The 12,956-nt window shown below is 50.5% G+C and overlaps 1 protein-coding gene across 6 annotated transcripts in view; it reads right to left on the bottom strand.

Annotated features, from left to right (window-relative positions):
• The window catches only part of Tnip1 (TNFAIP3 interacting protein 1), a 48,521-nt gene that overhangs the window by 11,997 nt on the left and 23,568 nt on the right, over positions 1-12,956 (bottom strand). For 5 of the 6 annotated variants that reach the window (XM_021634593.2, XM_060363690.1, XM_021634591.2 and 2 more), the window contains 7 exons: positions 12,653-12,736; positions 9,822-10,013; positions 7,258-7,352; positions 5,408-5,531; positions 2,946-3,038; positions 798-863; positions 544-675 (listed from right to left, as the gene is read on the bottom strand). In XM_021634593.2, coding sequence (XP_021490268.1) covers positions 544-675; positions 798-863; positions 2,946-3,038; positions 5,408-5,531; positions 7,258-7,352; positions 9,822-10,013; positions 12,653-12,736 — 786 coding nt within the window. The remainder of the gene's footprint in view (positions 1-543; positions 676-797; positions 864-2,945; positions 3,039-5,407; positions 5,532-7,257; positions 7,353-9,821; positions 10,014-12,652; positions 12,737-12,956) is intronic. The other variant, XM_021634595.2, reaches the window with a different exon arrangement.

Genomic DNA, 12,956 nt, shown 5'->3' with positions numbered 1-12,956 from the left:
TAGAGGACACAGGGTTTGATTTCTAGGACCCCCACATGGTGGGCTCACGACCATCTATAACTGCAGTTCCGAGAGATCTGATGCCCTTTTCTGGCTTCTGCATGCACTCAGCACACACGTGGTACAAGGGCATAAATGCAGGCAAAAATAAACAAAATAAAAATAAATCTTAAAAAGCATATATATATATATATATATATATATATATATATATTTCAGCCAGGAATGATGGTGCATGCCTGTAATCCCAACCCTGGGGGAAGCAGAGGGAAGTGGATCACTGTGAGTTCAAGGCCAGCCAAGGCTACACAGAGAAACTCTCTTGAAAAAAAAAAAAAAGATTTTAATTGATTAAAAAGCTTTGCAAAATGCAAGCAAAAAAAAAAAGTGTGGGGGGGAAGCAACAGTTATTCCACCTTCTCAATTTTAAGAGGATAAACGCCAGAGGACACAAAGCGCTTGACTGCGACCCTGGCTCACTGAGCCCAGGAACTCTGAGAGGGAGCCTGGAACCTCAGAGACTTGTGGCCTGATCACACTTGCCTCTTCCATCTCGATCTTCGATTTGGCCAGGAGGAGCTTCCGGTCAAAGTCACGCTGCTTCTGCTCGCGCTCGGCCTCCAGCTCAGTCACCTGTTTCTGCAGGTCCACCAGCTTCTGGCGAAGCTCTGTGATCTGGGGGAAGGCAGAGAGGGCCTGTGAGGGTGGGAGGGCAGCACGCACCGGCTGTCCTGCCACCATGCCCACCTCAGCCCTCCTTCTTGAGCCATGCTCGGCTCATCTCCCAGGAACTCCACCTTCTGCTCGTACTGCTGCTTCATGGACCGGAAATGCTGGTCCCACTGCTTGTTCACTTCCAGCAGCTGTGGGCGGGCAGGTACTGCGGTTAGAAATACACGGAAGGACTACCAGATACCCACCTCATGGCCCAGCTTCCCAGGTGCGAGCACGAGCAGCTCAACATCTAGGTATTGCCTCAATCTCCCACTGGTCAAGAGCTCCCTGCTGCCCCACCTTTACCCCAGGTGCATTTCACCCCTGCTAGGAAAGCAATAGGGAACACTGAGGCCTGGAGACTGTGAGACGCAAACACGATTCTTCAGAGGGCAATCTGAAAAGGGTGTGACAATCTCAGGTTTTCACTGTCTTTAACACAAATTATTCCACTCTGAACAGTTTAACCACTGGAAATATTAAAACCAAGGGCTGAGGTGTGTCTCTACAGGAGAGCACTTGCCAAGCATGCACAAGGCCCTTGGTGCAATCCCTGGTATAAGAAGAGAAAAACACTTAAGCCAAGTGTGCAAACATCCTTAAAAACTAATCAGCCAGACATGGTGGCCACACCCTTAATCCCAGCACTCGGGAGGATCTCTGTGAGTTCGAGGCTACTCTATTTATACAGTGAGTTCTAGAACAAAGGCTACATTGAGGGACCCTGTCTCAAACCAAAACTAAAATAAAATGAAACTCTCCTTCTGTGTATGTGTGTCCAAAGGTCAGCTTAGAGTAGGACATGGGTTAAATCACATCATACACAGATAATGCACAGCCATTAGGAAAATAAGACACTTAATACATTCTCTCAGCTTTAAGATAATGCTAATTATAAGGCATACTCTTGACAGAGCAATTACCCAATCAGCTCCATATCATTAAGTAAATAAAATGAGGGATGATGGGAGAAGATACTGCGATTTCAGACATACTACCAATGACAAAAGTCCAAAAAAAAAAAAGGAATTGGCTTATGCTGTAGATCTGAACAGATATGCTGAGATAATTTTAAAAGAAAAAATTAATCTGAAAAGCAGTATGTGTCATTTTATTTTTCTGCATTAAAAAAAACAAAACAAAAACTAACAACTCTGAATACAGGGTTTGCACATTAGCTACTTAGAAGGCTGAAGAAAGAGGACTTTGAGGTGCATTCAAGGTGAGCAGAGGCAACTCCGTGAGGCCCCAACTTCAGTTCCTATTATCACAAAAAGCTAAAACAAAAATAACCCCAAGGGAATGCAGCGAGCTGATGTCAGCTGCAGTTATCTCTAGGGAGATCCTTGATTTATTTTATAATGGGCATTCTTCAGTTCTGAGATACGAGTAAAATACGTCTAGACTATGTGTGTCAGCAAGTTTTCAGATGTGTGTGAAGGAAGAGAGGCAGCAAAGAAGAGGTTAGGGAGGGACCCAGCTTTGAGAAGAAGCCTAGAGGGGAGGGACAAGGACAGGCTACTGCCCTGGGCTGGAGATGGGGAGGGGCTCGGGAGACACAGGTGCTGCTACCAAGGATACGGGCACACTCCATCTCCCTGTTTCTCCCACCCAGCAGCTACCAGAGTAAGTGTCACAGCCATGACCTCCTCCTTCTGGAAGCCCATGGGGAACTTTCCCCTTTGCTGATGTGTTTCCTTCACTGACGGCCATTCCCGACACTGCAGCCCGTGTCTCCAATGCTGATACTGACCTGACCTACCCATCTTTACCCCACTAGCCAGTTTACCTACGCCTTCCTAAGCTCCCCTTTTAAGTTATGTGCACACACGTGTGCAGGTTTGTGCATGTGTGTGTGGGCACTCCTGGAGGCCAGAACAGGAGGTAGATTCTCTGGAGCTGGAGTACAGGCAGTTGTGAGCTGCCCACAAGAATCCTGGGAACTGAACCCAGGGTCCTCTGCAAGAGCAGCATGCACTATTACTACTGAGCCATCTCTCCAGCTCCCAAAGCTCCCCAAACAATTTCAGGCTGTGCCACAAATACAGTATCCTCAGTGATCTGCCTGGTCAATGGAGAGAGGACTGAGACCTCTCCCATGGGTAGATGGTCCAATGGTTTCCTCAATAACTCTCCAAGATGACCTGGGATCAGTGGGAACCAGGGAGCCAGGTAGGGCCTTCATCCCTCACCCCTCTGGCACTCACTGACTACCCTGTGCAGCCACCTACCTCCATGCGTTGCTGTTCCAGCATCTTCACCTTCTTCTCGGATGCGCCCAATACCACCCCCATCTCGGGGACTTTACCTGCCATCACACTGGCCTGAGAAGAAACAAAGAGAGACTTCATCAGAGCCTCAGATAAAACTTCGCTCCCCAGACTGCTGCCCTTCTTGGACTGCAGCCCCCTTCTCCAATCTCCCTGCTCCCTTCACCCAGCAGCCACCTGAAGTGTCACAGCCATGACCTCCTCCTCCTGGAAGCCCATGAGGAACTTTCCCCTTTCCATGGCTGCCAGCCTCACCATCCCTTCCCCAGCTCTGTCCAGAGCCATCTAGCTCTGGGGCACTTCCGGGCAACCCCACAACAACTCCAAACCCCGTGACATGAAGGGTGTGACTTCTGTGCTTTTCAAAGAGTTATTAGGAGCCAATGAGATGGCTTAGTGAGTGAACTTGACTGTCACTAAGCCTGATGAGCTGAGTTCAATCTCCAGAACCTACATGGTGGAAGGAGAGAACTTTCTGTCCTCTGACCTCAATACATGCAACCCCAACACAAAATAAACAAATGTAAGGAAGTTGGCAGATACCACTAGTCCAGATGCATGTGCTAAGGGCCCAGCACTGTGCAGACGTGTGCACGTGGCATGCCAGTTCTGAGATTCTTTCCAAATTCTGCAACCACAGTATAATCTAAACCCAAACCCATTCTGCAAAACAACTGGCTGACTCAAAAGCCCCAAGGTCATAAAAACAAGGACAGCTGAGCAATGTCACTAACGTGAGAAGACTAAGGAGCTATGGCAACTGAATGCCATTTGGGATCCTAGATTCAGTTCTGGAGCAAAGAGAGAACAGGAGTGGAAGATGCGTGGAATCCAGATAGTGTTACTTTGGTAACTGAACCAGAGTTAAGTTACGTAAGACGTAAGGTCGGTGAGGTAGTTCCGTAGGTCCGTAAGCTGGCCAAGGAAGCCGGAGGAAAGGAGTATGGGAACAGAACTCAACACTATTACCTCAAAATAAAATGTTTGGAAAGTAAACAACTACACGTGCTGAGGGGACAACCACAGAAGAAGGCTGGGAGTGCAAAGGCAGTGACTGTCACCAAGGCCCTAGTGCATGATCAAGACACAGGAGCTGGTCTGCAAGGGTCCCGTCAGAGTCTACCTCGTGAGTTCAATCTGTCCAGTAGTCATGCTGTCCGTACTCTCACATTTTCTATTCCCCACCATAGACTGGGCAGAGGCTGGAAGCAGAGCTCGTGGGCCTCTAGTGCCCCCTACAGGCTATTTCCTAAAAGCACACCAAGGCACCTGAAGAGGAAAAGGTGGTATCTGATAGGGTGGCCTCTGAAAAAGGGTGAAGATGCCTGTCCCAGGAAGCCCACTGTTAAAAGCAACAGCTAAAGGCTGTTGTGAGGTGGCATGTATTTTTAATCCCAGCAAAGGCAGAAGGATCTCTGTGAGCTGGAGGCCAGCCGGATCTACATCGTGAGTTCCAGATCAACCATGGGTATACAGTAAGGCCATGCTTAAATAATAATAATAATAATAATAAAAAACGGGGCCACGGAGGCAGAGGTGAGAAGGCTTTGTTGTTTAGCTGGCCACCCTCACATCTGCTTGAGAGGTGAAGGACTCCTGCTGGGGTTGCACGTGGAAGAGACAGCCTTTCAGGCAGAAGAGCTCAAATGAGCTTTGCAAGTCCCAGGTAAAGTATATCACTATGCAGTGATGGGGAGAGAGTGACAGAGGTTAATTACTGCATTACATAGAATAAAGCTGGCATTAGGGCTTATGCTGCAACTGACTACAATTCACTTGAGGGGAAGAAAGGGGGAAAAGTATGTTCTGTTAAAGACTGGGTGAGAGGAGCCTGGGGGATGCTGAAAATGAAGCAAGGCTGGGTCTGGAGGTGGGAGGTGAGGGCCAGTGCTGTGGCATCCCCAGACCACAGTCTTCCTCTCCATACAGAGGCTCCAAGTTGCAATCTCACAAGATTAACACAATCCCCATAGGATCCCCTGGTGTGACACCTCCGTTCTGCCACATAATGCCTTGAGATGCTAAACTGACTCTTGGGAGTCACCGTCACAACACAAAATGCATCAAGTTGTTAGAACCTATAATGAGCCAAACACTGAACCCCAGCTTCCAAGAGCAGCAGCTGGACAGTCTGAGCCAGCAAGCAAGAGAAGCAGCCAGTGGAGTCCACAGAGCCACGTGACTGCCAATCATTCTGAGCATGTGTCTCAGGGAATGGGACCCTCCACGTGGGGTGAAGGCAGAAAAACCAAGATGTGGTCGTATAGAGGAGGCAGACGCTGCCCAGGAAACATGGTCTGTCAACTAGACCCTTCTGCAGCTGGAACTGTGTGTGGGAGGAGGTAAGCTCACTCTCACTGAGGATCGGAGCAGATCCTGGGTCTGAGAAGCCTGGGATACTAGGAGAACTTCCTGCCACGCACCTGCTGCTGTCCGGCCATGCCCTTCTTGCCAGCACCCTCTGTTTTGGGGGAGCTGGGCTGCCCACAGAGGCCCTCTTTGCAGCTGCTGTTCATCAACAGTTTCTTGAGCTCCATGTTTTCCTCCCTGGATAAGGGACAAGTGGAGAAGTCACAATGTCAGCCCTGGGTTAAGAAGCCTGCGAAGCCAAGGACGGACGGACTGTCACTGCACTGTGGCAGTGTCCTGGGGAGTGCGACGAGACCAAAAGGGCATCTGTGAGCTACCCAGCGCGTATACACGCATCATGAGAATCCTTAACTGCAGTTTCCGCATGTGTAGGCTGTCAACGTACATGGCACCTTCAGGTCCATGTTGTTTTCGTAAGAAAGCTCTGCCCCTCTGGTTAGAGTTGAGTGTCCTGGCTCAGCTGAAGCAGGAAGGACCTGTGTGCTGCTAGAAAGTCCCGAGCACTCACTGGCATCTCTCTGCCACACTCCCTCTTTACTACAGAAACAATAGGCTCCTGGCTTGGAGCCAGTGTTGGCACAACCATCCTCACACCTGTCAGTGACTCAATTCTACTGCATGTGCTTGCAGGGTTATCTGCTGTTGAACAAAGGTGTCGCTCCAGGAGAGGCCGCCTTTATAATCTGCAGTAGGGACAGTTTCCAAGCAAAGCTGAATGTGGGTGCTTATGCCTGTAACCCCAACATTTGGGAAGCAGAAGCAGAACTATGGAGCCTGAGGCAGCCTGCGCTAAACATCAAGTTCTCTGGGCTATAAAGAGGGACTGTTGCAAACAAATCAAGCAGAAATATAACTAAATGAGAGCAAAATCCAAAGTCCATGACGTAGGTAGTGCTGGAGACTCAGGATGTTTACAACATGGACACATTCCCTCAGCTTCCATTTAATTACAGAAACACCACAGAGTCAAATGCCTTTTCTCCCAGGTCTTTCAGCAAGGGCTTGAATTCTTGCCTTCCCAACCAAGAGCCTTTCCTTCAGCCTGGGCATCCTTGTCCTTGACATGATCCATGTCCTCCATGAATAATGGCATATGGCTCTAAAGTCTCAACCACTGGGCCATCCAAAAGTTCATTAAGACACAATGATGCAAAATGGCCCTGTGGCCACACTGATCAACAGGAAACACAGAGTGACAGGTCCTGGCTCTAATACAGACTCTACTGTCTAAAGGCAGCCCAGTACCCTATTACCCAGAGCCCTGTTATCTAGGGCTCTGTTATCCCACTCTCTGTTACCAGGACCACAGTGAGCAGGAACTGTCACTACTCTGCTGAATGCCTAGGTCCTTGTGATGAGACCCTTAGGAATCCCCTGTCTCTTTCTGGGCCCAACTCCCCTCACACAATGGTGGTTAGCCTGCATGATCTGATGGCAAAGGCCCTTTGAGATCCAGCAATCCCAAATTTCAGTTTCCCCAGGCCTCCTTACTTTGTGGTCACAGAGATCCCTGGTGACAAGCAGAACCTACCGCTCACCTAAGACACCCCAACTCAGTCTTGCCAAGGACAGAGAGGCTGGGATAAACTTGTATGCCTTCCCACAGGCCTGAGTCCAGAGAGGGACTTCCAAAGATCCCAGGAGAAGTGAGCAGAGAATGTTAACCACCAGGGGGCAGGAGAGTCCTGAGCCTACACAAATATTAGCAGTTGTCCCCAGGGGAGGAGGGCAGCTCTTAATGCTATCTGTTCTGCTCCCATCCCCAAGATAAACAAAGTGCAAAAAGTGTGGGAGATCTGCCTTCAGAACAGAGCTCTGAGGTGTGGCCTCATCTCGGGACCAATGCTTTATGTTTTTTCTCCTGCCCTAATCCTGGCCCAGTCTCAGGGTACCCTGGACTTACCGTAGCCTCTCAGCAGCCTGATCCCGCTGTTCCAAGCCCTTGTCCAGCTTGGCCTTCAGGGCCTCGTTCTCCTGGCGCAGCTGCTCACACAAGGTCTGTAGGGTAAATGAGCAGATACAGGCGAGGGTTAGGACAGGCTTGTCCCAAGGCATGATGACACAAGGGGGCTGGAGCTGCAGCCAGCCCAGGCAGGACCAGACACTCTATCCCCTTGACTGGCATGACAGATGGAAGCCAGGCCACCAGGCCCATCCATCCAGGCTTCTCTTCCATGGGAGCCAGTAATGAGAATGCCTGATGGAGAACAGCGCTGGGGTCCTTGTCCCAGAGATAATTCCCTCCTCTTCCTTTCATGGCTATCCTTGCCTAGACTGTTCCTCCATGGCAGTCCTACCTGCCTCACATCTCCTTTGATCTAAAAGAAAAAAATATTTTTTTATTTAAAACATTTTTTATTTAAAAAAAAAATTTTTTTTCTTTTTCAGGTGAGGTTTTACTTGTAATCCAGTCAGGTCTGAAACTCACTATATACCTCACTATACGCCCAGCAATCTTCTTGCCTCAGTCCCAAATGTAGGACTACAGGTATGAACCTGCAATGTTTGTTGAATGAACCAAGAAACAAATCAGAGAATGAGGAACCGGATCCAGCTTCCTCCACCCAAAGGCTGAGAAACAGAACTGCTGGGACCCTGGGCAGGGACTCCAGGGAACAGAATGTCCTGCTCCTGTCCCTAAGGGAAGGCCACAGTGGCACTTCACTTGTTACACTGTCATTCCAGGTCAAAGACTGTTCTTGGAGCCCTATGTGGCATTACGGGTGGAAGCCTCCATGCCTGGCTTGCTCACTCATTCTTTAACCAATTGTGCATGAAGTGCCAGGCGCTGGGGCACGGTGGTGGGCACACTCCCTCTGTGAAGACAGCACTCAGCAGGGAGGCAAACTAAGCAAATTAACTACCCAACACAACAAACAGAACTGTGAGAGCCAGGAAAGGGATAAAAAAGAGAGTGAACTTAAGAGGCTGGTGGACATTACGGAGCCAGGACACATTCCCCTTGGTATGCCAGAAGTTGATGCTCAGAGTGATCTCAGCCCAGATATCTAGTCAGGTTTTCTTCCTCAGGGCTCAGCTCGGAAACCCCAAACTCTTGGTGGCCTCTCAAAGAGGTCCCCTCCCCCAGCCTGGCCATGAAGGGCCTCAACTAAACATTTCTATTGCTTCTCCAGTTTCCAGAGGGGATATCCTGTGTGTTCCTTGCCGTATAAACAGTGTAGAACTCACCTGCTCAAGGTTGCAAAGGGTGGATTCCCTCCTTTCATCAAGGTCTACTGGCACAACTGTGACTGTAGACCATGACTGGCACAGAAGGAGGAGAGTCTACCGGAAGTAGAAGGGGTGCTCAAATCCTGAGCAGGCCCTCCAGCAGCCTCAGGCTCACCATCTTTGCAGTGGTCACCACTTAACAGCAAGTGGACCATAATTAATTGCAAAGCCCTCTGAGCTTTGGTGTGGATGGGCACCATCACACAAAGCTGACAGCTGACCTGTCTCCTAGCACTGGGTTCTCGATTGCACAAGAGCCTCCTCTGATGCAGTGTCCCAGGAGGGAGACACTGCTAGTTCAACTCCCGAGAGGTCAGGAAGATTAGCGACTTGTCTAAGGCCATACAGCAACGAAGAACCAAGGGCAACAGAACTCCAAAGCCTGACCTGGCCGAGTAAAGGAATCGACCGTCTCCCCAGCACAGGGAGAGTTCTGAGAGGGATTTGAGAAAGGCAGCAGGTAGGGAGGGTGGCTGAGGGTATGACTTTAAAAAATGACAGGTTAAAGGTGGTGCCTCATGTCTGGAATCCCAGTCCTTAGGAGGCTGAGGCAGGAAGATGCTGTGAGTCTGAGATCAGCCTGGGCTAAAAGTGAGACTGGCTCAAAAAAAGAAAGGAAGAAAGGAAGAATGAAAGAAAGAAGAAGGAAGAAAGAAAACACAATAAGAATCGAGGTTCTAATATTAGCCCACCATTTACCAGCTGGTTGACCTTGGGGTTAAAAAAAAAAAAGCTGTTTTTTGAAGGCTGGGGTTGTATTAATGGCTCCTACTGAGGGGGAATAACTTACAAAGAGCTGCAGTGACAGCAAAGCAGGCAACAGGGGTATGCTCAGGAGGCACAGGCAAAGGCAGGTAGATCTCTATGAGTTCAAGGGCAGCCCAGTCTACAGAGTCAATTCCAGGCCAGCTGGTGAGACCCTGTCTCAACAAAAACCCAACCCAACCCAACCCAATTCCAAAAGAAACAAACAAGAACAAAGCTGGCCATACCCAGCTTGCCAGGCCACACACCCCTCAAAGGCTATACCCATTACGATTCTGCAAGGGCCACCCACCTCCTGTTTCCTCACTTCCTTCTTTTTCTACACACCTTCCCACAGCTTCCTTACTGTAGTCACCACTGTGAACAAGAAGCCCCAAGTAGGCCTGGAATCCATCACTCCGAAGTCCACATGGTTAACCCCTGTACCCCACAAACAGCTTGGGGGGGTGGGGGCGTGCTGGCCTGCCTCACCTGCAGGATGGACGTGCGTTGCTCATTTTTATGCACCTTGGAGGCCAACCTGTTGAACTCGAGGGCCATGCGGCCGAGGTGGGTGAAAAGCTGGCTGTGGTCCGGCTCCTCCGCACATACGCTCAGGGTGGTCTCCAGGCGCTGCAGGTGAAGCATCAGATTGCCATCCTCTGGGAGTGGGGGCCCCAGCTCCTGGGAGAGCAACGAGACAATCTTCACCAAGCCTAAGCAGGCAATGCCAGCCAATTCTCCCACTGCTTCCCCATTCCTCATGACTCAGTTTCTCCCATGGCCTCTGCTCAGCCCAGGGAAAATTTCCAGTTACACAGGTTCCCTATCTGGGGCTGACTCACAGGGCAGGACCTAGGACTTCCAGGCCACTGGCTGGCCTAACAGCACCAAGGCCATCTTCCTCCTACGATTTGAGTCTTACTGAGCGCCAGAGGGCAGACGGCTCACCCTCCCCCAGGCTGGGCATCCTCTCAGCAGTGTGCATCACTTCCCTCCTTTACTGCACAGCAAAGCTGACAGGAGTGAAGGCAGAGAGGGTGTCCCCAGCTGTCCACACCCTGCTTCCTGAGCTCTGGGAGACTCCACGGGGGGTTCTGCCTGGGAGGGGACCAAACACCACCTGTTTCTAAGAATCACAGCTCTAATACTACAAAAAAACCCGACCTAGTGGAGGACTTTAAGAGTCAGCAGCCTGGGTAGAGCAGTTCAGTTCTGCTCTTTCCACTCTCTCTAGCACATCCCTACCGAGGCCACTGCCCTGGTTATGCCATAAGGCATCAGGCATAAGGATCTCAGCGGGACCTTTCCTTCTCAAGGCATCAATCCTGGCTCATGGCCAGGCATTAGGCCTCCCAACTGTCTTCCTGCCCAAGCTCCTATGCCCAACCCCAGGGTTCTGTGGACCACATCCCATATATCCTGATCATCACCCCAAATGTTCACACACTTTAGCCCCATACACACACACACACACACACACACACACACACACACAAACAAAACAAAACCACAACAAAAAAAAAACGAAAAACAAAACAAAACAAACAAACAAACAAACAAACAAAAAACTTCAGAGAACCACCCAGCAGACACCTTTCCTATCAGGGAATCACCTAGCACTTCAGAGAATCAGAGCAGAGCCCCAGGGACCTCGGGGTTTAGGTTGGGACAGTAAGGAGAATCTGACACACTGACAGAATTTGTTCAGAGCAGCCCAGTCAGGACATAGCAGAGGCAGCCTACACCTGGGGTTTTCTGACTGCCCTCCAGGGCTACTAAGCTCTGTGGTGACTGGGTGCTCAGCCTTGTTGGCACCACTCTCCCAATTCTGCATCCCTTCCCCACCACCTCTTCCCACAAAGGACTAGGGGTGGTCAAGGCTCCTCTCTGAAGGCTCATGAAGGGCTTCAAATCCCTCAGGTTTCTCCGCCTAGCCCGCAAGCTTCCTACACGAGCTGCTGTACTCCTGTCTTGGCACAGAGGAGGCACACTGACTACACAGGAACTTTTAACTCAAGAGGTAAGTTACCAGCCAATGGCCGAATGCTGAAACCCTTCTAAATGAGAAAACCTTGCCTCCACAGTCAGAGAGTCTCAGAGTCCTCAGGGACAGAACAGGTGGAACAGGGGGAGAGTCATTAAGTCCCAGGAGACAAAACACTGAGGTCCTATCTCACACTCAGCATCGCCTGACAGGATGCTTCTCTCAGCACTAAAGGCTAAATGCTGGCGGGAGGCGGGTTGGCTGCTGTTTGTGGGTGAACAAGAGAGCACCAGCCATCCAAAGCTTCACGACTTAAGGCCACAGAGACTGCAGCATCAGTGAAGGTGAGGCTGCACAGTGCTGGCACAGCAACAATTTAAAAAGAACTGCAGTCCACATTGGGGTATGCCTGTCATTGCAAGGACTCAGGAGATGAGGCAAGAGGCTTGCCCTGAGTTCTGGGCTATAGTGTCAGACCTTGTCTCACAGAACAAAACAAACAAAGCAAACATGGGAAGGGCCAGGCAGTAGCGGTGCATGCCTGTAATCCCAGCACTTGGGAGGCAGAGGCAAGTGGATCTCTGTGAGTTCGAGGCCAGCCTGGTCTATAAAGTGAGTCCGGAACAGTCAGGGCTAAAACAGAGAAACCCTGTCTTGAAAAACCACCAAAGAATTCGAAGAAAGGGAGGGTTGAGGAAACGGTAGGAATTTAAGGTCTCTGATGAATCTTGCAGGTCTTTCAAAATAGCTTTCCAGGAAGTTTGGCATTTTAAGAAAGAACAGAAGGACCACGTGGTTGGGACCAAGGTGATAAGCACTGCAAGGTAGGAATGGGGATCTAAGGAGGCCCTCTGAAGCAGGAGGAATGCGTGTACCCCGTGTACCCCACACGTGGACAGAAAGTTTAATCTCCAACCCACCCGCTCCTGGGAGGAGTCAAGGACCTGCACAAAAGGGTAAATTACTCCCCCACCCCCAACCCCACCATAAACACCAGGAGGAGCCTTTCCACACCCCCAGGCTTGGAGCCTGGAGACCCAAAAGGCTGAGTCATCATGGCAGATACAGAAGTGATTGGCCAAGGGGCCAGTGGGGCTGGCAAGAGGCCCAGGCTTTCACAACAGTGGGGTGCCTGTGTGCCCCAAGCTGGGGAAGTCACCAGTGGGGGATTTGCATATGAGAGCGAGAAGCACCCCATGCTCTAGCCCCTCCGTGTCCCCCATGTAACTCCAGGGGACCCAAGGGATCTGGGTGGCCCTAGGGCCTGTCACGAAAGGGCAGGTAACAGAGAGAGGAAAGCAGAGGATACGCTCAGGGGGTTTGCCTGTCTGCTCACCATCATGTTCCTAGGGTGGCTGCCAGTTTCAGGTGGCGGATTCTGCTCCTCAGTGGTGACCACTTCAAAGTCAGAAGAGGCGCCCTGTATAGAAGGCAGTTAGGGGCTGCCCAAGAGAAAGGCCTCCTACCCCCAATGAAGAGCAGTAAGGGGACAGAAGGACACACAGGGCAGAGTTCCCAGAGGCAACCAGTCACACACCATTCACATGAGGTCAACCCGGGAGCCACACGACTGCCATCACCCTCCTTGTGATCCGAAGTCATACCCCTCCATGGCCATTACCTTCTCTGTGACACGGGGC

The sequence above is a fragment of the Meriones unguiculatus genome, chromosome 11 (genome assembly GCF_030254825.1).
Source record: "Meriones unguiculatus strain TT.TT164.6M chromosome 11, Bangor_MerUng_6.1, whole genome shotgun sequence".
NCBI lineage: Eukaryota > Metazoa > Chordata > Mammalia > Rodentia > Muridae > Meriones > Meriones unguiculatus.
The sequence above is the reverse complement of the archived record's forward strand: the minus strand, read 5'-3'. Positions and strand labels throughout refer to the sequence as shown.